This window comes from Coloeus monedula (assembly GCF_965178545.1).
Source record: "Coloeus monedula genome assembly, chromosome: 15".
Lineage (NCBI taxonomy): Eukaryota > Metazoa > Chordata > Aves > Passeriformes > Corvidae > Coloeus > Coloeus monedula.
This window is the reverse complement of record NC_138795.1, coordinates 18,231,090-18,257,294: the sequence shown is the minus strand read 5'-3', so window position 1 is coordinate 18,257,294 and position 26,205 is coordinate 18,231,090. Positions and strand designations below refer to the sequence as shown.

At 53.2% G+C, this 26,205-nt stretch overlaps 1 protein-coding gene across 1 annotated transcript; it reads right to left on the bottom strand.

The window, feature by feature from the left end:
* Nucleotides 1–340: 340 nt before the first annotated feature.
* Nucleotides 341–25,509, bottom strand: ETF1 (eukaryotic translation termination factor 1). Its single transcript, XM_082291282.1, has 10 exons — nt 25,223–25,509; nt 10,887–11,062; nt 10,000–10,139; nt 6,602–6,740; nt 5,526–5,716; nt 4,933–5,062; nt 4,425–4,580; nt 3,819–3,883; nt 2,534–2,681; nt 341–1,196 (listed from the first exon to the last, which is right to left on the bottom strand). The coding sequence occupies exons 1-10, from the start codon at nt 25,306–25,308 to the stop codon at nt 1,114–1,116; spliced, it is 1,314 nt and encodes a 437-aa protein (XP_082147408.1). The 5' UTR covers nt 25,309–25,509; the 3' UTR covers nt 341–1,113.
* Between the last annotated feature and the right edge of the window lie 696 nt (nt 25,510–26,205).

Here is a 26,205-nt window from a genome sequence, read left to right as displayed (position 1 = left end):
AGCTCCCTGGCTCTATGGATGGAACAGGCAGGACACAAAGCCTCGGCAGTCTGGGATGGCCCAGAGGTGATCCTTTACCCCTGGAAGGGCACATCCCCACAGGACAGACACTGCTCAGTGCTGGGAGCTGGGCGTTCCCAGGGGCTGTGCCAGTGCTCCACAGATCAGAATCAAATATTCCACACTCCCAGCACTAATTCAGCCTTCACTCCACTGACTCAGTATTCCTGTCAAACACCCACTTCCATTAAAGACCTGTGGGCTCAAATTCACATAATCAAGGAAACCTTACGCAGTCCTAAAGCAAAAAGAAAAACTTACTGAGGAACAAAAAGCCAAGTGTACCTTACTTCACTGAAATCTCATGTTTATTTTTGTCAAGACTGAAAAAAAAAATAAATTCCTGAAGGCTGCACTGCTCAAATCCAAATTAAGCCCAAGACTCCAGCAGCATTTTCTCATTGCAATCCATGAAGTGCATTTCCTAGTTTGTAAGAGCAGTGTTTCTGCAAATAGATTAAAGCACGTTTGGCTGGTGAGCCTCCCCAAACCATCAGAATTTGCAAGCCACATGTAATGAACCAGCACTCAGGTCAGTGCCTCCTCAAGCTTTTGAAGAGAATTATGGCTCCAACCTCGTTCCATTTCTTCTGCAGGCTAAGCTGAGAATGCCATGTAAATGGGTCACGGCGCTGCCAAATGCAGCAATTGATTTCCCCAATCAAAGTATAAAGAGACAAACCAGTAGGATCTTACTTCTATTAATTTTGGAAGGAAGAGGTTTACAGCAGTTAATGTATCATGAAGGTTAAAAAAATCATTTCCATAAAATACAAGAGCAACCAATTTCACCATTGAGTAAAAGTAAAAACTGGGATTCTTTTTAAATTAGTCCAAAGTGGCATATAGGAACTTAGTAGTTTGCTGCTGTACTGACACTATGACAAATCAAAGTGTAGGGTTTTGCTTTCTTAAATCCAAATGCTCGTGGATCAAGTTCTGGAAATGTTCCAATTCTAAGGCAGGGATCTGTTGTGTTTTCCACCATGAGTTTGCTCCTTGGGTTGGATGCTGGAGGGGCGAGGCACGTGTTGCCGGACCCAGCTCGACTACCTAGTAGTCATCAAGGTCAAAAAATTCATCGTCTCCTCCTTGGTATTCCATGCCCTGGAAGTCCACTCGGTACCGCAAGATACCTGCCAAAGAAACAGCCTTTAGCCTCCCCAGCATTCCCACAGGCACTGAGCAGCCTCCCCAGCCCTGCACGTCCAGAGCTTCCCCGCCGTGCCCACGCTGAGGCCTGGCAGCAGGCAGGAGCTGGAGTCAGAAATGCCACGGGGAATTATTGCCCAAAGGCAGCAACACCCACCTGCCCAGCCAGGCCAGCTTCCTCCTGGAAAAGCTGAGCCTGCTCTAGGGCTGCATCTCCAAAAAGCACCAGTAGCAGGTCACTGGTCCCAGTGTCACTGCTCAGACCAAGGCCTGGCAGTTAAACCCAGGGGGCAGCTGGCACTGCAGACACTTTCACAATGGAGTAAAAGCAGGATTTAGGGGCTGTTTTCCCACCCCAAACACCAACCCAGGGTTCTGGAAATCCTGTATCCCTGGAATCATTTACTGAGGTGAAGGAGATTTTCAAGGATACTTCCTTTCCAGCCTACAGAGCATGGGAGCAAAGAGGATCCCACCATGCAAAGAGGCTGGATCTGGCTGCAAATGAGAGACTCCTGGAATTACAAACCCTGAAAACTTAGAAATCTATTGCTCCTTATGGAGCCAAACAATCCAAGCTCGTTTCTTCCCAGCTGGTGTTCTCTGGGCCCTAGAAATTCCTCTTTACAGTGCACTCATCCCTGGTTCACGCTCATCAAAGCTGAGCACAGCCAGTGGCACAGCTCTGTCCTGCAATCCCTGCCTGGGCAGGACAGAGCACTGCAGGTTTGGCTCTACCTGCCCAGGATTTGTAAGACTGGCACAGGAGCCACCTGCACCTCTGCCAGGCGTGGCTGATGTCAGTGAGCTCCAGAGCAGGACTGCCTTTCAGAGGCCTCACTGCTCCAGAGGCTGGACTAAAAATACTTTTCTTTGGAAAGAAGCAGAAGATCAGGGAGAGAAGTACAGGAAAGCTCTGAGAGATGAGCAACAGCTCCAAGTGCTGCAGGAACAGGGCCGAGGGTGGTCAGAGCCCCATCTCTAACAGGGCAGGGCAGGAGCTGCCACCAAATCACTGTGCAGAGACAGAGCCAGGCAGCTCAGGGCCCTCCTGAGCTCCAGCAGCTGGACAGGGGGACAAGCCCATCCCTGAGCACTGCAGAGGACACAGGGATCGAGGAGCACAGCTGGAAAGCAACAGGGCCCAACATGGGCCATCATCCTGCTGGACAGGGAATGAATCTACCCTGGTGAAGACAACTGGTTCTTGAACTGGTTCCATGACTAACTGCAATAAGATTAATCCCACTCGTGTTGGCACCAGATTGTCAAACCAACCACTAAAAAAAAAAACCAAACACGTTTTCCTCTTGCAGTTTACCTCCAATTCCTCCAAATCCTTTCACAAATTGGGATCCTTCTTGTGATTTGTCTGTAACAATTTCCAATGTTGCTCCAAATTTCTTGTAGTTGTTTGCAAACCACTCCAGGAGGGGCATACTTTCTATGAGTTCGTGTTCCTGCCCAGTCTGTGGAGACATTGGAAGGGAGAAATAAATAATAAAACTTGTTATAGTCACTGTGTATTCAGTACTGAGAAAACCCCCCCAAAGCTGGCTCCATGGCTTTGTCAGCCCTAGCAGGGACAGCAGCCCCCACGCTCCACAGGAACCTTCCTGGTGGAAGTGTTCTTGACTCAACTGTACCAGGCAAGGGCTGGCACAGCCACAAGGCTCCTGGTGCTACAAAATTAATCACTGACAGTGTTTTGGGCCTCTAATATGGAATTTAGTGCAGAAGCAGGAGAAAAAACTGCCTTGATTCTTCTGCTCCAGGGTCACCTCACACTAGGTCTCAGTTTCACTGCTCATTCAGACTTGCTCTGCACCCTGCAGGGATTCCAGCCCCACTCGTCCAGCAGGCCCTGCTCTCAGGCAGGAGCACTGATCCATGCAAGCACAGAGCCAAAAGGCACCATGTTCTAAGCAGAAGGTGAAGTGATTGTTGTGAAATAGAAATGCATCAGTGCAGGTAACACTGCAAACCCTCCATGCACAGCAGGGACTGCCAATCCCCCTCCAGGAGGGAAGGCAGCTGGAAACAGCCCCCACACAACCCATGGGGGACAGATGCCCACGCTTTTGGCAAGGGACACTTTTTTCCCAGTTTACTCTGCAAAGTAACAGAGCCCTGGTCCACGAGGGCTGTTTGACCTGCACAGGCAGGGAACTCAGGCAGCAAATGACAGTTCCACATGTCAAATACATCCCAAAGCAAACATCCTCTTGGCACCTGATCCATGTCACCATTTCTGACCTCGCAGTGGTCCTGCACAACCAAATCAGTGCCCCGCGAGCAGGGAGCAATGGTTCAGGGCCTCAGCCTGCACGGTGGCTACCAAACCCCTGTAGGTGATGCTTTGGTGGTGGCCAAAGACCCCACACTGCCCATTTACACAACCTTGGGATTGGCAGCAGGGAAGACTGGAGGAAAGCAGGTGTCGGATCCAGGGGTCACACAGGAGGAGCCACAGGCTACCAGCCTGAGGTGTCACTGAGGGCCAGAAGGTCCCTGTGCTCAGGTGCTTGGGACAAACTAAGCCCAGGTGTCCAGAGCTCTGCACCAACACACTGAGAACAAAGCCAGAAGCCCCAAAGCTGAAATACCTCCTTATCTGTGAAGTGGGATTTATCCTTCTCTTGCTCTGGTGTCAAATACAGGATCTTCTCCTCTGAGAAGGGAGAAAAAATAATAGTATTAGTTTGGATAAGGCTACAAGATGCAGTTTTAAGACAGCAGGAGACTAAGCACAGCCAGCAGCAGAGGGTCTGGGCACTGCCACTGCCTTCCCTCCTCTCTGAAGCTCTGTGGGCAACCCAACAGGGCACAGCAGCAGAGAGCAGCTGCAGAGCCACCACAGAGAGGGACAGGTCCTGCTGCAGGCATGGGGGCTGCCTGTAGGCAGAGGTATTGTGTTTGTGGCCACAACGTCACCTCAGTCTCCCCTCTGGCACCACACTGACACAGCTGAAGCAGGATCCAGGCTGGCCCTGTGCCCAAGTGCCCCCTGGCACTGCAGTTCCCTCTGTGCACTGGAACCCTGCTCGTTCCAGCTTTTCCCCCACAGGGGCTGGGAAGCTGCAGGTCAGGACCTGCCCGCAGAACACTCCTGTGATCAGACCCCCTCAGGGAGCTCCTCCAGCAAACCCATCCCAGTGAGGCACCTCAGGTGTTCAACCCTGAGACCTTCAGTGTCCCAGAGCACCACGTACCCTCCGTGCCTTGGCAGTGCAGGACGTATCTCATGATATCCAGGTTTTCATAGACTATCAGGATCTCTACTGCTCCCATTTCCAAAGCTTTTAATGTATCTTCCACACCAAAGCAGTACTTCCCCGTGTCCTGGCTGATCTCGTCGAAGTATCGTCCTGCAGGGCACAGAGAGCCTGCCATGAGCACTCAGCACAGCACCCACACTTCAAACAAGCTTCATCTGAATGCAAGCAACTGGGAAAAGCAGCTGCCACCAGAAGGCCTGGAGCTAAGGTGTTCTCTGATGGAGGGACAGAGAAAGTCCAAGAAATCTGGTGGGGAAAAAGAAACCAACCAAACCCCCCCCACCAGCACCTGAGGTGTCCAGGTGACAAAAAGAACCTCACACTCTCAGCCAGGATGGCAGGGCTGGGGCAGCACCAGAGCTCTGCCAGGAGGGTAAGGGCAAGACCAGCACACTCAGTGCCACACGCCTGGCTCGGGAGGAGGCTGCAGGGCATCACGTACCTATTAGTTTTTTCTCTTGGATGAATTTCACATTGGAGAGGACCTCAGTTGACAACTCAATTGCTTGATTGAAGCCATTTTCTCCTCCATATGAAATGTCAACTAGTTTGAGCACTTTGGATTGCAACCGCTGAACGAGAGAAGGAGGAGACATGAAAACATAAATCCACTCCAGAGCAGGGCTGTCAGACTCCTCACCCTGCCATGGGGTCACTGCACTCATTACTGCACTTCACCTGAGGCAGAGGGACCTCTGAATGCACAGTATTGAACCACAGATTAGCTTTACTGGAGTTTAATTGCAGTAAAGGTTCTGCTTTAGATTTGGGAACACGAAGAATGGGAATGCCAGTTTCAAACCAGGGAGGACAGATTTCTTATTAGCCCTGTTTTAAGAAAAGGAGTTCTCAGCTCCTTGCAAGAGGTATTAGGAAAGGGAGACCTCTTTGGATACATCACATTTTTAATCAAATCTCTTGGGACACCAGAGTCACATTCCTCTTGAGGAGCATCTCGTATCAGAGCTCCTGCTACAATCACCACGTCACCACTGACACTTAAACACTTGGGTATGCTCAGGAAAGGCCACTCACCTGATCAAACATGTCAGATTGACTTAATTCAGTTTTGAAGTCAGCTGATCCAGCTAGGACGAGCCCAGCCACGTTGACCTTGTCCCCGGAGATGAAGAGCTGCACGGCTGTCTCGGCCACCTTCCGCACGTAGTTGTGCCGCTTCTCCATGCGCAGGCGGGCGAAGCGCAGGGCAGACTGACCTCCTCTGCCTGCAGGGGGGATGGGGCAGCCATGGGGAACCCACTGCATCCCAGGAGCATCCTTAGGACACAGCTGGCCCGGAATAACCAAAGCCAAGAGCAGCTGCAGCCTCCTGAATTACGTTTGCCACGAGCCCAGGCAGGGGCTCTCATGGAACACTCAGGGAATAAAGAGGGTTCATTTCCACCAGATTTTTCTCCACAGAGGAAAATGTTTCTTTTCTTGCTATAAAGACTCACAACTCTGCAGAAATTGAACATCTGAGCACATTCTCTCTCCTGCACCTTCATTAGAAGCCATCTCTTTGTACACTGCCTCAAACACTGCTGACGCAGCACAGCCCAGCAGTCTCTGCTGCACAACCTCACTGGGGGCAGTTTTTATTTCATTTTGTCCCATCCACTCTACAAAGGACAGTAGGCCAGGAGTAACCAGCAGACAATTTGCTGAACTCATCAGTGGCTGGCTACAACACAGCACCACAGAGTGGAACTCAAATTTTCCTTGCTCCATTAGGCCCCGGGCTTCCTGCAGAGAGCAGCTCGCTCCTCCTCGCTGTGGTGTGCCCACACCACCAGCACATCAAACCTGAATGACTCCATCGAGTGGGATTACTACTTGTGCTACTAATATTTAGTTAGAACTGTCCCAAAACCAAATAAAGGGTCAAATGCAGCAAGAAATAAAAAGTGCCACTTCTAAGATCAACTGCATATTACTGTGATTCATTAATTCTGACAGAAGGCTCAGACTGGAGGCTTTACTGTCAGATTCCAAGGGAGCACAGACTTGAGCAGAGCTAAACCCCCCACAGGCCAAGTTCCCCACTTCCACCCTCACATCCCACCCCAGGACAGGCTGCTGCACTCAGCAGAGACAGGCTAGTGTGTTACCATGCTTCTTTGGAAGATCCACAGTGAATTTGTGCAGCACTTCTCGCGTGTTTCCTTGGAGAGTTCCGAAGAGTGCCCCACTCCCATCTATTACAATAAAGCCAAACTTGCTGTCGTCGGAGAGCAGCGCTGTGAGGGCCTGGAACAGAGAGTGAGGCTGTCAGGGTGCGGCATGGCTCACACAGGGCACCAGAGACAGCACAGCTCCAGCAGTCTCAGCTCACAGCTATTGTTTTATAAATGAACTAGAGGAAAAGCAGCACACTCAGGAGTTGTAACTATTCCAGATCACTACAGAATCCCAGAGTTGTTTGGGTGGGAAGGGACCCTAAAGCTCATCCCATTCCACTCCCTGGCTATGGGCAGGGACACCTTCCACCATCCCAGGCTGCTCCAAGCCCCAATGTCCAGCCTGGCCTTGGACACTTCCAGGGATCCAGGGGCAGCCACAGCTGCTCTGGGCACCCTGTGCCAGGGCCTGCCCACCCTCCCAGGGAAAAATTTCTTCCCTACATAATCCCATCCCACACGACACTGTCAAGAGCACAAAGGAAACCCAAGTTTAATTCTGATCACGACTTCCCAGCTTTGCCAGTTCCCCACCTGAGGTCATGGGCAGGTGTGACAGCAAAACCCCAGAGAAGGGCTCTGGAGAGTGTGAAGTGAAATGGATCCCACCTCTCTGAGGCGGCCTCTCCGCTCTGGCTGGCACAGCTGGAGGATGATTCTGGCATTCCAGCCAGGAAAGGAGAACTAGCTCAGTTCACTGTCAGTTCAGTTTTGTACTCCAGAGCACTGACACAGCCTCCCTACCACAACCACTGGTCTGCTGCACCCGCTGACTTCAAATCCCACAGGCAGAATGATGAAATAAATCTACAATGCCTGTGGCAAATTCAGCCTTACAGAGCACAAGTAGCAGCAGCAATAATTGTTCTGTGCATAACTGGCTGTGGAGAAGATAGCCAGAACATTTGCTGCAAAATGAAGTTATCTTTCAATTTTCCTCCCTTTAGAGAAGGCATATGGTCATTTAAGCTGACCAACCAAAGCACTGAGCAGTATCAAGGCTTTTGAGTTGATTTTGCCCAATCTCCTGCCCAGCCCTGGGGCATCCACAAGCACCCAAACTCAGCACTCCTTTCTCGAGGCAATCTCTCAGCTGCTGTTCCCCCAAGGGCTGTCTGAGTGGGCAGAGACATCCAGCACACACACACACTCCTGCTCGCTTACACATGCCCAAAAAAGCAATAGCCAGAATCCTTTCTGGCTGGCAAAACCACATCAGTAGGATGGGGAACTTGTCAAAACTCCAGATTGCTTGAAGTCACCAGTTTAACACTGAAAGTGATGGTGCTGGGTTACTGCACGGGACCTTGAGCTGCCTGCAGGGCTGTCAGCCTGATTACTGGGCTGAACTGAAAGGATAAAACCCATCAGTCATCCTCTTCCAAAATCCACACAACCCAGGCTGCAGCTCTCAAGCTTAGAAGAAACAGAGGCTAAGGTTTAATGGAATCTCCTGGCCAAAATAAATATTCTGTATTAATTCCTCAGCAGTGGGATGAATGAGAGGAGGAAGTGGCATATTACACTGCAATCTATTTAACTGGGACAGAGCCAAGCTAAACGTGTGACTGGAATGAATGCTCCAGCCAAGGTATCAAAATAAGTCACTGTAAATCCTACCCCTCAGACACACATCAGGGCTCACAGCCCCCTGGGGGAGTTACTTCAGTTTCACACAGGCCATAAAATATCTACAGGAAATCTTATCACATGCTCCTGCCAGGCAGCAGATGACTACAGCTCTGACACTCCCAATTCCCTTTATTTTAATACAGCACCAATGATCAGTGATTCCCTCAGTGCCCCTGATCAGCTCTGTCAGCGCCTGCACTGTGTGACCTGTCCAGCACCAAGATGGGACTATTGCCTTTCTTCTGTTCCTTCAGCCTGCACTGAGCTTCCTCTCTGCAGCTTTAGCCCAAAGGTGAAGATCACCTCCCTCTCCTGCTCCTTCACACGCCCTCACTTTCCCAGGAAACCTGTGGGTGCCCCAAGCAGCTGCCCTGGCTGTCAGCTCAGCTCTACAGCCAGAGAGAGGGACAAAGCCAGAGCCCAGTGCTCACAGCCCCCAGCAGGCTGCTACAGCTCCAGCTGACCCTGCACTGCAGGCAATCCCAAGCGAAATAACCCCACACTCCACAGACAGGGGAGTGCACAGAGCCCGTGGAGGGAGGTGCTGGCAGTGATCCCATCAGCAGGAGCAGCAATTCCCAGACTCCACTCAGGTCACTGCCACTCTCACTGAGCAGTGCCACACAACAGCACCAGTGGCTGTGCAGCTGCTCCTGGAACAGCCTGCTGGGCACTTGTGTGTTGAATCAGTGCCCCGAGGCAGCAGCTGCTGAGGAGACCCAACAAATCCATCTCTTGGCAGGACAGGAAGAAACTCAGCACCCTCCCACTGCCCACAGCAGCAGGGACAAACACGTCCTGGGCTTGGCATCCTGGCTCTCTACTGAATTCTCTTATTTGCCTCTTGCTTTCACTCATCTACAGACACATGGACCCAGCAGAACTCCAGACCTGTGCCTGTGCACAGGTTTTTATTCCTGGGAGGTCAAGGACGTGTTGGGATTTCATCCTTTGGGGGGAGACAGAGTAGTAGGGATGGACCTCACCTGTGCAACAAGCACACCAGTCCCTGCTGCACTCCCGCCCTCTGGAAGCCACTCATGGATCACATCTCCACAGACCCCAGCAGACAAGCAGAACTACATCACTGGAGGGCCTGTCAAGCCCACGTCACACGGGTTGACAACAGGCAATTAAGTCTCAGGCCACACATTTATCGTGGGGAACATGTGAGGGGCACTGCAAACATGGAGACCTCTGTACCTGCCAGAGCCAAAACAGACTCAGAGGCAACACACTGGCTGCTATAATCCACATTTCTTTAAATATGCCTCAAACCATTCATTTAACTTAATTAGATGTTGGATAAAAATAATCCCACTTCCCCCCAGACAGATTAGGCACACACCAGTTCTCCATCCAGGCTCTCAGTTAACACATCTGATAGCCAAGACTGGCAACACTGATAGTATCTTGGCAGTATTTTAAAGCCTGGCTTGGAATAAGATCTATGGGCCTCTGTGGTTAAGAACACCCTTCCTCCAGCTACAGAGAGGAGCTCCTGTCTGTGGGTCACACAAACTCAGCTGTGGGAGGAGCTGGGCAGCCTCTCAGCTCCTTCCAGCAGGCATCCCCCATCTCTGGCAAGTCCCAAGCCATCCAGTGGCCTCCCCAGGGCATGTTCCTGCTGCTCTCCAGGCTCAAGCACACCAAGGTTGTGCCCAGACCTTGGTTCCTGCAAATAGGTGAGTCCTTACCTCCGTGTGGAATTTGTTGTCACACAAATACAACGACGTATTGATTGGTTTGAAAGGTTCAAAGTCAATGTTGACTTTCTTCTCTTTTCCTTCTTCTGTCACAATTGTTCCACAGTAAACAACCAGACCATTTGGAGGTACTACAAACGACACAATGCAGGTTTAGATCACTAAGGAACGTAGCAAGCTGTACCCATCAAAAACTGACTGCCAGCCCTTGAGACTCATAGCAGAGTTGAAATTCAAGTTCCCAAACTTTTAATTTTCCCTTTTCCCCACCTCATTCCCTCTACAGTGGAAAACAAACTCATTTAGTGCACCTGCAGCAGACATGCACCTGCCTGTTAAACCCATGAGCTTGCAAGCTCACAGCACCCAGAGAAAGGCTGAGCAGCCCTGAGGCTTTGCTGGTCCCACACAGGGATTTACAGAGTGACCATCCCAGGGAAGGCCAGGGGTTGGTGCAAAGGCAGTAACAATGAACTCTTCCAGGGCTCATCTCACCTGGGTCTGCTCCCCCCCAAAATGACGGCAGCTGCTCATGCCATGCATAAGGCACACAGAAGTTTCTGCTTGATAGAAAATCACTGCTTTAGTGCAAATGAACTACTGCAGAATACACAGCACTTAAATCTGGCCACGTCTAGCAGAGTCAGCACTAAGAACAGAATCATGAGCCCACTCATTAAAGACAAGGACCACCTTACTCTTCTAGTCCCAAAGTCCACCCCTGAAGTAGCTATCCAAGGGCAACATACCTGGAATATCAGTGCAAAACAGCAGCACAGGCCAACAGATTTGATTAGCAGAAAACTGCATAGTGCAGGAACTTAAGGCTGCTTCCAAGAAAGGGAAGTGTGCCAGCATCCATACAAGCTAGAAGTTACCTTTGTTATAGAGTTTCAGTCTTTGCTGTACAGATGTAATGGCTCCCAGTACTGAAAGGCGATTCACTCTTGACTTTATGTTGGAGGCAGTGCCAAACTCGTCCGCTAACATTTTTGCCACTCGCGAGATCTGGTCTTTGGGGGGAATGATCAACGAGATCATGCTGGTACCATTGCTGGGGAGGGAAAAAAGGGATGTGAGCAGGCAGCAGAGCAACAAGCACCCTCACACCATGTTCCATGTACACAGGTCTCTCCTCCCTCCCCCAAAGATGTTTCTTCACTGCTGCTGGTGTAATTCCCCTTCTGCTGGACAATTATGGGAGAGAAAAGACAAGAAAACAAAATAGGCTCTCTTCAGTGCTCAGCCTCTACCAAGCAAGTCCTCCAGAAGCTGCTAGTTTACTCTGGGATACTGCTCTGGGAAGAAAGAACACATGTACAGACCAAGGGCTGCGAGCAGAAGGAATGGAAGCAGCTCCCAGCAGAGATTATTTAAAACAATGCAGCCACATACTTTAAGGACATCTTAAAGCCCACTCCATTTGTTCTCAGACAGCTGGAGCACCGAGCAGCCCAAGTGCTGCCTTAACATGTTGTTTTCCTCAGATTAATACAGAAAACTGAACTGGAAGGATCCCTTTGTCACAGTGAGTTTTTTCTGCTTTCCTACTATCACTTTTCTCCCCAGAGCAGCTCATCAGCTCTGGCAGCTGCTTTAACTGAACTGTGCTAAGCACACACTGCTGCTTCACCAGCACCAACCCCAGGCACAGAGTCAGGAGATAAGACCCCACAAATCACAGAACAGGCGTAAATTAAAAGAAAATAAGTTTGATATTCGTTTTTCCTAGGGCTTTGGGGTGAGTCCTACAGAAATCTTAATCCCTAAAGCCGCCTTGTGGTTCAAATCCATCCAAAGCCAAAAGGAAAATTGGGGAAGTTCCCATTTGCCTTCCAGCAGGTACCTCCCATTTGCCATTAAAGCATCCCAGATGTCTGAAGTGCTGCCTCTGCACTGTCTCAGATTTAACCCAGACCTCACACTTCCCGCTAGAGTAACAGCATAAAAATCAAATCCCTCATCGTATCCTCCAGCCCTCTCAAGGGCAAACCAGCTAAGCTCTGTGAAAAAGCCTCTTCTCAGGATTCTGAGTCAGAGAGCCAGCAAAGTGCTTTTCAGACACCAAACCCCAGGGTTTTGCTCTCTTATATTTCCTACGGGAGGAAGAGCCGAACCCAGCTCCTGCTTGCTGCTGTTCCAGGCTGTCACGCACCAGCGTCCTGCTCAAGTGTTTGGGCTGCAGAGGCAGCAGGGAAGTGCTTTAAAAAGCACCACTTCATTAGCCTCCTTACAAAAGTTGTGCAGCCCTCTCCCAAAGATCCTCAATCCAGGCCAAGTTGAAGCAGAGGCTGGTAGGTCAAATAAGTCCCTGACCTTAAAGACAACTAATTGGTTTTAACATCCGAGCTCCCCATACACACCAGTCGAGAAAGTCACAAAGCGGCTCTCGCCCGCGTTACTCCCAGGAGGAGCTCTGAGCCACGCTGACAGCTCTCAGGCTTCCAGGTCACCCCAGCCAAGAATACTCCATATCCCACTCAATTAAAGCAGTTAGCTACCCCAGTGAATGGCACCAGCCTTCGGGGAGAGATAATGGCTATCATTCCCAGCAGGCTCCTTTGAGGAAGAGGCTGATCAGAATGAAAGCAGCTCTTCCCCACTTTTCTGAAAGCAGCACTCCTGAGTTATCCCCTCCTCTGAAAGAAGAAAGTCCTAAGACTTCCCAGAGATTAGAAAGCTCTGCCCATCACACCCAACTTCCTGCATCACCTAAGGGCATCCCAGTGTGGCACGTGGGAGGGGGACTGTTATGCCCCTTGGGCACTCCATGGCTCTCCTGCTAAGAGGAGATTTCATACAGTTTTTCCTGAATTGAGGACAGAGGGCGAAGAGCAGGGAGCGAGTCCTGTCACAAGCTGCCTGGAAGAAGAGGCTGATCCCCCCCACCTACAAACTCCTTACAGGAATTTGCAGAGAGAAAGAAGGTCCCCCCAAGCCTCCTCTTCTCCAAGATGAGCCCCCCCAGCTGCTCCTCACAGGGCTGACTGTCCAGACACCTCACCAGCTTTGTGCACAGCAAGGAGGAAGGCTGGGCGTGCACTGCCAAGAGCAATTCTTCAGTACAAAGTCATTTGTAAAGCTCCCTTCAGTTTTCAAATGCAAGTCACCCCTCAGATGCCAGCCCTGGCCTTGTGCTGTGTTCCACTGCCCCACAAACACTGGTGCCAGCACTGAGCACCCACTGGATCCTACTGGGACCACTGGAACTGGGGATTATTTATCCTACACACAGCACCTTGCCCACCAGGCAGGGTCACAGCACTGCTCCTTCGGAACACCCCACCCCAGGGAACACCAAGCCCTGGTGATTTATTACTGCAAACAAATGAAAAGGGTCTCTCAGAGGAAGCACTCCTGCTCATTTAAATCTCCAGCTGGTTCAACACAGCACACCGCTGTGCCTGGGCCAATCCTTCAGCGAATTCCAGGCTGGATTTGTATCCAAAAGCACCTTGCCCTACCAACATCAAGTGCACCCCTTGGCTTTGGCATGCTGCACCACTGCTCACACAGCCAAAGCTATTTCAGGCTCTAACCAATTCCTGCAGAATCCAGCAAAATAGCTGGCATGCAGCTTGCCAGGGGAGCACCTCATGGCACCCAGGCTGCTGGAGGCCTCGAGCACAAGGAAGAAGCCAGCATGTCACCATGTCCCCAGGTACCCAGCACCCCAAGGGGTCACTAAACCACCAGACAACCAAAGACTGAGACCAGCAAGACACCAGCTGAAGCAGATGGGCACCAGCACTCAGGGTGGCTGCAGAACTCCCTCACACACTGCCAACACCTTGTTATCCGACCAGGGAAGAGCAGCTTTCTGCTCTCAAAGCAAGCTTGTACCTGTATGTACCCTAATGCAGCATGGCAGGGTCTAAAAAACCCTGTGGTGCATCTGCTAAATTCACCCCAAGGAGACAAAAGGCAGCGAAGAGTTTCTAAGAAAGCTGCTGTTCAAAAACACTCAGAAAAAATAGGTTACTCTGCAGAGTAAGACAATTTCCAGGTCTCCTCTGGGTCTTTGCAGCCTCAACAAGATAAAAGGTATTTCTGCAAATCCCACCGTCCCCTCTGGAGCTGAGGGTTCCAGAGTACACGTACCTGGGAATGAGGTAAGGAATTTCCCCACAACCATCCTAAGGCCTCCCAAAAGCGGGCACAACCAAGTGCTTTACCCAGACCAGGGGCGCTGCTCACACTGGCAGCTCGGGGTCAAACATGCCAGGAGCTAGGTCTTCCCTGAATCACCCACAGCACTCCGGAAGGATCCAGACTACACCCCGATTTCACAGCACTGCTACAGTTTCCCCCCAGCTCAGCACACCCAAGTTCCACCAGAGCAGCTGGGAGCTGATGCTGTCAGACTGAGCTGAGCCAGGGGCTTGCAGCAGCTCCAGCCAGCTGCTGTCCCTGTTCTGGCCAAAGAGCTGCCAGTGCCACCCGAGGGCAGGATGCTCCGAGATGTTTGCTCTGGAGGGGAGCAGCACCCTGGCCCATGGCAGCAGCACAACGAGTGCCACTGCTCAGGGGACAGAGGCAGAGGAAACAATCAGGAGCATGACAAGCACCAGCCCACACACCACAAAGAACCAAGGGGGCAGTTCAGTGCCAGCTTGGAAAGGCAGAAGGCCTGCCCTGCCTGCACTGTGGGTACTGCCAGCCCTGCGAGGAACGGACTATTAGCTCAGATTTATCACCCCCTGCCATGAGCAGCATTAGCTATCTCTAGGAGAGAAAATGAGGATCAAGGCTCCAGCTTTCCCACACCACAGCAGGTGGGCTCTGGCTTTCTCCTACAGCCTGCCAGAGGGCTGTTTGACGGAAGAGGGGAAGCAAAAATAAGCACATTTCACTCTCTGGAGACAGCAAGTTCTTCAGAAAATCAAGGTTTGTGGATCGGACAGCCTTTCTATTATTAAAATTCCAATGTTACTACAGTTGGAATTTCAGACAACTGTGCCATGAAACAGCTTTCACAGACACAGAGAGACCTCAGAGCAACTGCTGACAAGTGATCACAGCGAGTGGGCAGCGCTGAATCACCACTAACCCAGTCCCAAAAAGCTGGAGGGGACAGCCGTGCCACTCTTCCTGCAAGCAGCTGCTGTGGCACCCAAGCAGCTCCTGTCCCTGCAAGGAAAGGAGGGATCACCCAACAGCCCCTCCGTGTGCTGTGTGTGCAGACCAGGACAACCGCTGGGTCCCCTCCAGGAGCAGGGATGGCCCAGAGGACGCTGGCACCAGCTGGATCCCCGTTCCCAGCCCACGCCACGCTCGGTACCAGGAGCGGGGCCCTCTGTGGACGTGCTCTGTGCTCCAGCACGAGGGAGGCACCAGAGCAGGAGCTGAGTGCACAAAGCAGGCACTGCACCCATCTGGGATGGCTGCCACGTGCACCCCCCTGGCTGCTTTCCACGACAGCTGCCAGAGGAGCCTCCTGCTCTGGGTGACCATCTCCACCTGCAGGCCTTTGTCATCACATTTCTACTCTCCTGCCACCAGAAGGAACAGCTGAGCAGATCTTCAGACCTTCAGCTTTCAGCTGGTACTAGAAAGTGATGTAGGGGTTTTCCAAAAGGCTCCTACCACCTTACACAGTGTTGTGCCACCGAAATGGGTCCTGCACTGCCCCACCCCACACACCAAACCAGCAGCACCAACCACAGCTCCCCTCCACCTGGCAGACAACCACCAGCACTGTGAGGAGGAGCAGTCAGTCAACCTGTCTCCTGCAATTTGGGCTATGTGCTGGCACGGGAGAGCACTAATTTCACAGACTGCTATATAAATAGCAGCGACTGGCCTGCCCTGTGGTATCAGAGGAGACCTGACAAACAGCAGCTGAGCCGTAGCTGTTCCACAGTGAAATATTTCACACTAACAGCACACTGTGGAATGTGGGATACAGAGGCAAGGGAGGGCAGTCATGCCCTAGGACACAAAATGGGCTTATTCTCACAGGGCAGAGCTTCATGAGCACCCTGCTCTCCCCAGGAACCAAGGGCAGCATGAGGCCTGTGTGTGACTGCCAGAGACTGGAAGGAGCACAGAGCAAACAGCTCCCACACAATCTGATCCCAGCCACATTCCACAGCTGGGAAGCTTTCTATGAAACAACTGTTGCCACACACTGCTCCGAGCCATGTTACCTTCCCAAGGTAACCTCTGCTGGTCTCCTCCATCCAGGACTCTGGATTACTGGGCAGGCACAACATACTAGAGGAGGAGCTCAAGGAGCCCAAGCTGCCCGGACAGCCAAGGCTACCCAAGTAGTATGATGGCTAAATGAGTTCCCTGCACAGCCAGCTGCAGGACAGATGCCAGCAATATCTGTGTAACCCAAGGCAGAACTCCATCAGGCACACCCAAAGAGCTGCTTCTGAACCAACATCCGCAGCGCTGCAGGCACGTGGTACTTCAGTGAAGGACTAAGTTCAGGGCACAGTCCACAAAATCAGTGATGTGAGTAAAGAATATCTGAGGGGTATTGATGCTGCATCTGAGCAGAGATGTTGAATGCAGTGCTACAGAAAGGGAGTGTCCTTTGGTACAGGCGAGTACAAAATTGCTGGTTTGGGTTCCCTTACAACAGCCAGGCCATCAGACACTCCCCACTCATCCCCGCCCTGTGTGCAAGAGCACTGACCTTGCCAGAGGGAGCTTCTACACACGCTCCTGCAACTTATGAATTATGGCTGTGAAGCAAACAGGTCACAGCTGTGCCCTTTAAAGACTTAATGTCTTTTAATAAGACAAAGCCTTCATCAAACAGAAAGTGGCTCAAGTCCACTCGAGATGCCAAATCCAGAAAGGCAACAGCAGATGCAAGAGCTGCACAACTTTTCCTGGAAAACCTCCTAGGAAAGAGCAGGGAATCTCAAGAGCCCAAGATTCCTCAGTGCTTCAGAGGCCACATCACCTGGAAGCTAAAGACTGCATTGCCTCTGAGAGTATCAGCTGAATGCTCTGCAATAAACCCAGCCAACACACCTCAACCTGACTGCTGCTTGGAGGCAACAATGTCTTGTGATGCCTCCACCAGAAACAGATGAACTCCCCCTCCTGCTCAGCCCATGGGCTCCCAGCACAGCTCGAGCAGGACACGAGTACTGCACCCCTGACAGAGCACGCAGCCCTGGGGAGCTGAGTGGGACCCGCCACAGCTCCTCTGAGGTTTCACGTGGAGCTGAGCCAAAAGCCAGGCAGAGCTTTGTACAGCACTATTTCAGCAAGAACCTCACAATCCCCCACAGGCATCCTGCATTTCACCCCAGCATGCAGCAGAACTCTGGATCAGCTCCTAAAAGGCAACATTAACACACACCATTCCTCAAAGGCTCCCACATCATCCAAAGAAGGGTATGAAATATGGAAGGGACCAGTTCCCAAGCACAAGTAAGGCAGAGATCACCTCTCTGATCCACTGACACCTCAGAAGCAGAGAAAAAGGACAAGATGGGGGCAGGGTGGTTATGAGGAGAGGATTTGCAGATTTAGGAGACCAAGCAATTCATTCTTCAGGAATCCTTTTCAGCATAAGCATTAATCGAAGCAATTGAGGCCCCCTCTCCCCTGAACTGAAGAAGCACCCCAGACACCAAATTCCTCCAGCAGCCTTTAAATGCCACCTCTCCCCTGGACAAAGGAAAACCACTTAACTGCACAGCGTGAGACCGTGCAGCTATTCCACCATGGCTCACACAATGCCAGGCTCTACTGCTGTAGTCCTGCTCCAAAGCCCAAGACAGGAATCTTGTCCATCATTCTCCTGTAAAGCTGGCAGACTCGATAGAAAAAGCACTTCATGTAACCAGAACCAGCTTGAAGGCAGACACTCAGACGGTCCTGGAAAGGCATCCTGCCCTCCTACCCTCACCCACTGACCTTCTCAGAGAGGAAAGGCCTCCAGATGCCAACCAAGCTCTGAGTGCCAGCCAGGGAGAGAAGCACCCAGCCAGAACCCACCCTGGAAAACACAAGTGAGCCTCATTTCTTCAGTGCACCCCCTGGCTCCAGCAGCCAGGGAGAGCTTCCCACAGGGAGGCAGCAAATGGCTGCTTCAGCAAAGGAGCAGAGGCAAGCCTGGCTGGAGCCTCAGCAGGGTCAGGCGAGGCAGTGCTTCCCGCTGAGCAGCCGCCAGCCGCCTGCCAGGAGCTGCCTCCTGAGCTCAGCTTCCCTCACTCCCAGGACACAAAGGAGGTGAGACAAGAATCAGGTCACGGACTTCTACTCCTCCACACAGCACAGTTTGGCAGCTCTCGTGTGTCTGAGGGCTGCAGAGGTAGCAGGTGACAGTGAGCCCGTGGCCCCTGGGCCACCACGCACCACCTGCCCAGAGGGACACGTCAGCAGCTCCATCCCCCCAAACTGGGGCCAGCTCCATCCCCCCAAACTGGGGCCAGCTCTGATACTGCTGCTCAGGCCACCACCAGCACCCACATCCCGAATGAGACGTGCAGCTCCAGGAGCAGATCCCAACTTCATCCCAAGCACTGAATCAGCACAAGTGGATCCTGCACACCCCACGGGGAAGGTGAATCAATGCCTCTGCAAAATCCTTGGATCAAAGGCAACACACCACAAAACATAACTGCATAGGCATGTTTTGAATAGGCCCTATTGGCTGCATCTGACCTCATGCAGAAAGCCCGGATGCCCAATTACTGGGAAGTGGAACAGACATTTCTGCACTTCAGACATTTGTGACTCACTGGGAGGCTCAGTTTTGCCACAGCTCCCCTGCCCTCCCTCCTCCTTCTCCAATTATTAATGCTCCAAGTTTAAAAGACTTGTTGCATTATGCTAATGGGCCATTTGGGTACAAGATGTACACTGAGGGACTGAAACAAATCCAGATTTGCTTATTAAAATGCTAATGCCCCAGAGCTACATGGGAATAGGTGGCTAACAGTGGGGAAAAGAAATCCAGTTGCCACAAAGCCAAAAAAGTCTGCCCTCTTTTGAGGTGCTCATTCCCATCTCCTACCACGTCATTCCTCAGGGGCTCATTCATTAGCTCGATGTGAATGATGATCTGTGCATGAATCACACTGCTCACTAATGATTCACATGGTTGTAGAAGAGGTACCAGGCTGCTGAACAGCCATGGGCTGTCAAGACACTCGCTGCAGTTCTGATCTGGAGCCACTTTTCCAGCTCAGGTCCTCCTCAGCCACTTGCTCGTGAGTACTCTCCAAACAGCACTTCCTAACTGTTGCTGTAATTCAAAAGGAACAGGTACAGCAGGCAGGTGAGAGCCCAGGAAGTGTTTTACAACAATTAGACTGAGGCAACCAGCAGGATGTCAACAACCCTTTGGACATCTCCCTGGCTCCAGCTGTCCTCCCATGTGGCACATTCTCAGACCACCCACTCTCAGCACCACCAAAACACAAGAGACACTGCCTTTGTCCTGAGAGGTCTGATCAGCCCTGCTGACATGAAATCCACATTTGGCTTCTACCCCAGCACTGAGGACACTGGCAGCCTGAAGAGACCCAACAGTCAGAGCAGGGAAATGGTGTGGAAGCAGCTGCTGTACATCCCACGTGGTTTCCTGCCATGGTGCCCTCAGCTCTCCCTTTTGCCCTGGACTATTTCTATTCCAGCCTCTCTGCAAACACCTCCTCCTTCTCCTCACACCACCAGAAGCAAAAGGCAGTATTAACATCATAGCCTCTATCTCTCACAGAAACATGACCTCCTTTGGGAGCTCCCCCTGCCACAGGCAGCATGAGAAAGCAATCTGCCTTGGTTAAGAACTGAAACCACAACCTCTTCCCTAAACACTCCATACGAGTGGCAGATCACCAAGTCAAAGCAGAAAACTCACTCAATCTCTGCAGACCCTCCTCCTCCAGCCCCTGTCCCACACCCATGTCTCACATTTCCCACTGTGTGACAGACAGCCCAGCCCAATTCCAGCTGGAGCAGGACTTTTCTGTAAGAGAGGTCCACTGCAGACACCAGCTTGCAGGAGAGACCCTCAAGGCCATCCCACGACTGGCACTAGCACAACATATCAGCCCTGCAACCTAAACACCACAGCATGAGCTGGAAAGCCAAGGACCACCTTGGCACGGCTCTGCCCCTCCCAGATGGACCAGCTCATCCAGGCCTGGGGCAAGGCCTCCATCCTACCCCCCATCCTAAGGTGAAAGCTGCAGAAATAGCTCCTGTATCAACAGTTAAACTGACCCACAGCTCAGATCCGAGGCACAGCCACAATGACAAACAGATCCTGATAAAGAAGGCAGGGAAAGAGATCTGCTGCCAGCCTGGGAGCAGGGGAGGGAGCCTCTGGACCCACACATCTCTAGCAGTGCAGCCAGACAGCAGTCACAGTGCTGACAGACCTCACTGAATGCTCCTCTGGGTGTATGACACCCCTCAAGCCAAGAGAGCTGCTCTGGTACCTGCCTGGGCATGGCGGTGGTGTCACACTCACTGAAGCAAGAGCACACCCTAAATCTGCTGTGCTGTGTCCTGTATGGAGCAGGAGAATCCACACTGGAGTTAACACAGCTATGCTATTGTCCCACAGTCATCCCAGCACAACTCCACCTTCAGCACCACCAGCAGAACAATCCACCCACAGGAGAGTGCTGCAGGAGCTCTGCCTAATTCAGGTGGGAAATACAGCTCCCTGAGGCAGCAGCAGAGAACCCCAGCACCACGGTTTCCAGGCCTTTGCTCACAAGAACTTGGGAACAAGGCAAACTTGTACAGGACACACCTGCCACTGACCCCAGTCATCCCTGACCACCCCCAGCAGTGGTGCTGCACAGCTCTCCCCACTGTGGCACCAACTCACAGCAAGGTGGGCTCTCAGGCCACGTCTGCAAAGGCCCACCACCCTCACAGCGGAACAGGCCAAGACTACCTCACTGCCCAGAACCACCAGGTTGTCCAAACACACCTCAGCCCTGCCAGCTGCCTGGTCCCAGAGCAGCAGCATCCCAGAGCAAGGTGTGGAGAAGCGCAGCCTCCTGCTCCTGTTCCACGAGGCTGGGAAACAGCAGCAGCTTGTGCCTAATTCCAAGGCTGGGCTTTTCCATCAGGACCAGCAAGACTCTGGACAGACTGCAAGAGAACCCATCTGCAAACGATGCTTTCTGCAACACAAGCTGGGCAAATCTTTTCTGTAAGCAACAGGTGAGCTTGCCCGCCCTCGAGCAGAACTGTTTCATTTTCCAGGAACTCAAGCAGAACTGTGTCTCTCTTTGCAGGAATTCCCACGTATTTCCAGGCCTCCATCCTTCCTGGTGACTTTGTTTCTCTCACTTTTTGTTTCTCCCATATATTAGATCTAAGTCTCAACATGGCAGAATCCAAACCCAGGCAGGAACTGCATCACTTTGCTTTCCCAAGGCTCTGGAGACACCAAGACTTCCCCTTCTCTTGCCATTTCTCCCTCGTCCAACTTTGAAACATTTCTTCCAGTTACAACTAGAATAAGTTACTCGTTCAGACTTCGTTTCTGCACTGGCCTTGTTTGACCTGCCTTCCAGAGCACGTAATTTGGAAAAATGTTCTTCCACACATCAGCCTCAGTTGTGTTTGCAGGCAGTGCCTTCAGAGACACCTCGATCTTCACCTCCTCTTTTCCTGTTCCAGTAAAATAACCAAAAAGGGCTACTGTTCCCAACGGAGCAAGCTCAGGGCAGGGGAGATGTCTCAAGAGAGCAGGCTCCTGAAGTTTTCCCATCGTAAGGGAGCTCCACATCCTGCACCAGCTGCACTCTCACCTGGGGTCTGGAAGCCCACCTGGCCACAGAGGTGGCAGTGCCATTTCCAAGCAGAGGTGTTTGCAGAAGAAAGTGTTTCTAAGAGCTGGAGAAGTTTCCAAATATGATTCGGATGTGGCATCTCAGGTCTGCTTGTTGTTGCTGATACTTGATTTTGCCAAGCATTTACAGCTTAGATTAGCAGAAAACTCTGCCCGTAGCCCAGCTAACTATTCAGAACTGCAGAGACCAAAGGAACAAAGAGAGATTGTCAGTTTAGCACTGACACTGGAAAACTGCATGAAGCAACAGCAGAAAAGCCCCGAGAGAGAGAGGATAAAGGAAAAACAGAGTGGCTAATGCTGCTTCTACTTGGGCTGCTGCAGCCTCCATGGAGAAAGACACAGCTGCAGCTTCTGGGGGGCCCAGTGTTTCCCCAAATCTGTCCTACAAAACTGAACTGTGGACTAAAAGCAGAATGAATCCCTCAGTAGGAGAGAAGCAGAGATGTCTGATGAAAGTCGGAGCACTCCAAGCTCTCAGAGATGAATGGCAAGGTTAAACTTCTGACAAGGCCACAGCTGGCTCATGAGCAGCCTTCTACTCCCATCTTCTTCTGGCCACAAAGGTTAATTGCCTGCAGTGCTGAACTGAGCCCCTCTGCTCCTCCTCACACCCTGTGCAGAGCCCAGCTACCGCCCTTCACCTCACCAAATCAGAAACACCAACTCAGCCACCCTGCACAGGATCACACAGTTTGCAACTCAACTTTGGAAGAGCTGGGAGGAGGTAACTTCTTGTTTAGGAAGTAAGACACAGATAACAGCTCCTTCTAGTCCCTGTCAGCAGAGACAGGGTATTGAGGCGGGGTCAGGAAATTAAAAATTATTTTCCATTATTTTGAATTGACAGACTCTTTCTACAGAGATCAGTGACAAAGCCAGCTTTCCCTAGCAGGGCTGGGAAAATAACACAGGGCATTCCTGCTAGGATGTTACCTCCAAGTTTGAGAGGCAGACCTACCCCTGCTGGCCTCCAACTGATCAGCTTCTGGGAAAGCTGAAGTTTTCATCTTTCCCCTGGGTGCTCTGACCAAGCACTGCCCCTTTCCTCATCAATCCATAAAAGCACTTCCTTGCTCTCCTGCTCACTTGACTTTTGTTAACAGCCTGCAGACTCCAAGGAGATTTTACCAGAAGAGCTGGATAAGAGCAGAGGTGCCCCAACCACCACATGCCAAGGGAATGTCTGACTCCAGCTTCCTCCATTTCCCGTCCCTTTGATCCCCTGCAGGAACAGCCAGCACATGAAACTGGGACACTGCTGCTGGGTCACTAATGGAGCACATGAGTAAGGGAAGGTGGAGACGCCAGCGAGGCCCTGGCCCTCCACATCACCCTGTTTGAAGGCTTTGCCCCCCAACCCACCCACCCCAGAACAGGTCTTCCTACTCCACAGGAAGAGGAAGCAACTCTCCCAAAGGCCGGAAAAGCCTGTTCCACTGCCTCACGCCTCCTGTGCCGGGGAGCCTGAGCCTTCTGGGGGCTGAAGCTGCAGCACCTCTTCTCCTTACTGGTCCCAAACCAGGATAATTTTGGCTAGAACTCACTGGCAGACACAGAACCAGCACCACCTTGCTCAGAGCAGACTTGCTGGCACCAGCATCACCTTCCTCGGGTGCTGGTTTAGTAGCTGGCACAGATTAAATTAAGGGACCGCAGCATCACCACATCCAGGAGATGTGCTGGGTCCAGGGGGCACAGCAAAACCCCCTACATGGATCCAACTGTGCCTGTGGCATCTATGATGCACAGCAGAGCTGTTCCAGGGAACCCTGAAGGGGATGACAGGGGGGACACCTGGGCTGTGGCCCCAGGAAGCCGATACCAAAAGAGACACCTGCCCTTCAGCCTCCCCTCTCTCAGGAGCTCTCCAATACCTGCTGGAACCTTCTCTGCAACACTCATCTATCCCAAACAACAAGAGAGCTGACACTGGACTGGGCACACTTCGAATCAGGGAGAGAGAAAACTCCAACTCTACATTTCCAAAGCCCACAGCGGCTCCCTCAGTGCTCTTGAACAAAGCTATGTCACAAGCTCCAGTGGATGCCTGGAGCTTCCCAAGCCCTTTCAATTTCCTGGGACCCCTGTGAGCACAACCCGTGCTGCCCACACCAAACACAGGCACAGCCCAGTGATCAGCTGGGGTAGCCAAAGTCCACTGTGCTGCAGGGAAGGGCAGCCCAGGCTCTCCACTCCCTTCTCCCACCTGCTATCCCCACAAAGCTGCATCATAAATCAGAGTAAAATATATTTAGGAAGACCTGTGGCTTGGGTTCCCCTCCTGCCTGGGTTAGCTTCCAGCTAAACGAATCCACGAGCTGACTCCACACACAGAAGAAGCAGCAGTATTAAGGACATGGCAAGACAGCAGCTCAGCCTCTGCCAGCTGGCCCCAAGCTTTTGGGGGGCCACAGAACAATGCCAGTGGTGCCCCAACTACGGAACACCTGTTCCAGTGAGCCTGTGGAAACTGGAGCCGCAAGGGTGGCTAAGGAGTGACCCTTCATTTTTATTTTATCAGGCTGTCTACCAACACAGACCTTCTTTGCTGTTTTACAGCCTCAGAACCTTGAGGTCTCACAATTCCTCAGGCCCAAGAGGGCTCCCAACCGATGGAACCAGCCACTGCCAAGCTGCCCTCTCAAACAGGCACCTCTGGCATGGGGCAGGCTGCAGGAACAGACATTCCGGTGGGGGAAAAAAAAATTAAAGTGCAAAGATTAAAGCTGGATCAAAGACTTTAAACTTCCCAGTGTCCAAACTTCAGAAGAGCTTGCTTTCAGGGAAATGGACCTGAGCACCTTCGCTGGGAGGGGAAGGGGTGAGAAAGTTCAAACAGCCGTCAGTAAGAGAAGCTCCGAATAAGTGCTGCCTCAGCCCCTGCCTCCCTGCCCTCATCCCGCCGCCTTCCCCAGCCCAGCCGCTCCCTCGGGAGAAGCCCAAGGCTGCACGGGGGACAGAGGAGCGTCTCCTCCGGCTGGAATCCGCCTTTCTCCGGTGCCAGCTGGCACGGAGCGGCCGGACGGGCCGGGAGCGGGGCCGGGGACACGCACCTGTGCCACCCCCGCCGGGGCCGGGGGGAACCGCCCCGTGCGGGGCCGGGTGCGGGAGCAGCTGCGGGGCCGCGCCGGGGCCGGCGGAGCCCGGGGCAGCCACGGCCCTTTTCCCTTTTCCCGTGCGGGAAGCGCGGTCGCGCTTCCTCTCCGCGCCCCGCACGGCCCGGCCCGCCCTCCCCGCCGAGCCCCGGGCCCGAGCGGCCGCCGAGCCCCGCGCGGCCGCACAGAAAGGGCCCCGGGGCCGGGCCGGGGCTGCGCCTCCCGTCCCCCCGCGCCGGGCGGGCCCGGGCAGCGCCCCGGCCGCGGCCCCGCTCCAGCCGGGACACCCGGCGCTCCGGGGCGGCGGTCTCACGGGCCCGGCGCTCACCCGCGGGCCGCCTCCAGGCTCTTGATGAGCTTCTTGATCTTCCAGATCTCCACGTTGCGGTCGGCAGCGCTGGGATCGTCCGCCATCTTCTCCTCCTCCTCCTCCTCCTCCTGCTGCTGCTGCTGCTGCTGCTCCCGCGGCTGCAGGCGCTGCGGCGGCGCGGGGCGGGCGGGCGGCGCGGTGCGGGCCGCTGGGGCCGGCTGTGTCCCGGGCGGTGCCGGTGCCGCTCGGGCCCCGCCGCTCGCTGCCCGCTCCCCCCGGCGCGCGGCGCTGACGTCGCACGCGGTGCTCGCGCTCCCCCGCGCCGCGCACCATGTGTTGCAATCGCCTCACATGGGGGCCCTGACGTCACTTCCGGGGGGAGCCGGCAGCGGGGCGCCGCGCCATTGGCCGCCGCCCCTCCCCGCGCTCGCGCGCAGGGCATTGTGGGGCGCGTAGTCCGGGGACCGCCCGGCGGGGCGGGGCGGGAGCTCGCGCGCGCGCGCGCGCGGGTCTCGCGAGAGCTGCGCGGAACGGCCCGCGCGCGCTTAAAGGGCCCGTGAGGGGCGGCGGGGCCGGGGTGGGGCCGGCAGCGAGGGGATGGGCGGGAGCGGGCCCTGCTCCGTCCCACAGCGCAGAACTGTGCCCACACAGCTCCGGGGTGTCCCGGGGAGGGACACTGCACCGCCTCTCTGCAAAATATGTTCAGGGCTGGGCAATGCCCAGGGCAGCAGTTCTGCCTCCTGTGCGGGGGAATTGCTGCGCTCAGGCCCTGCCCGGTGCCCCGTCCCTGTGGCTGCCACTGCCCCAGGCCAGGCCCTCTGCCCACATTCTGGCAAGGGCAGTCCCTTGCGGCCTGTGAACATCAACATTTGGAGAAGGCCAAGAGGGGCAGAAAGCACAGGAGAAGGAAATGGGGAGACATGGAATGGTTTTTTTGAGCCATAGGGTTCTCTCCATTTCTCCTTTCCCTGAAGTGTCACCTTCCCGCTGTCCCTGCCGTG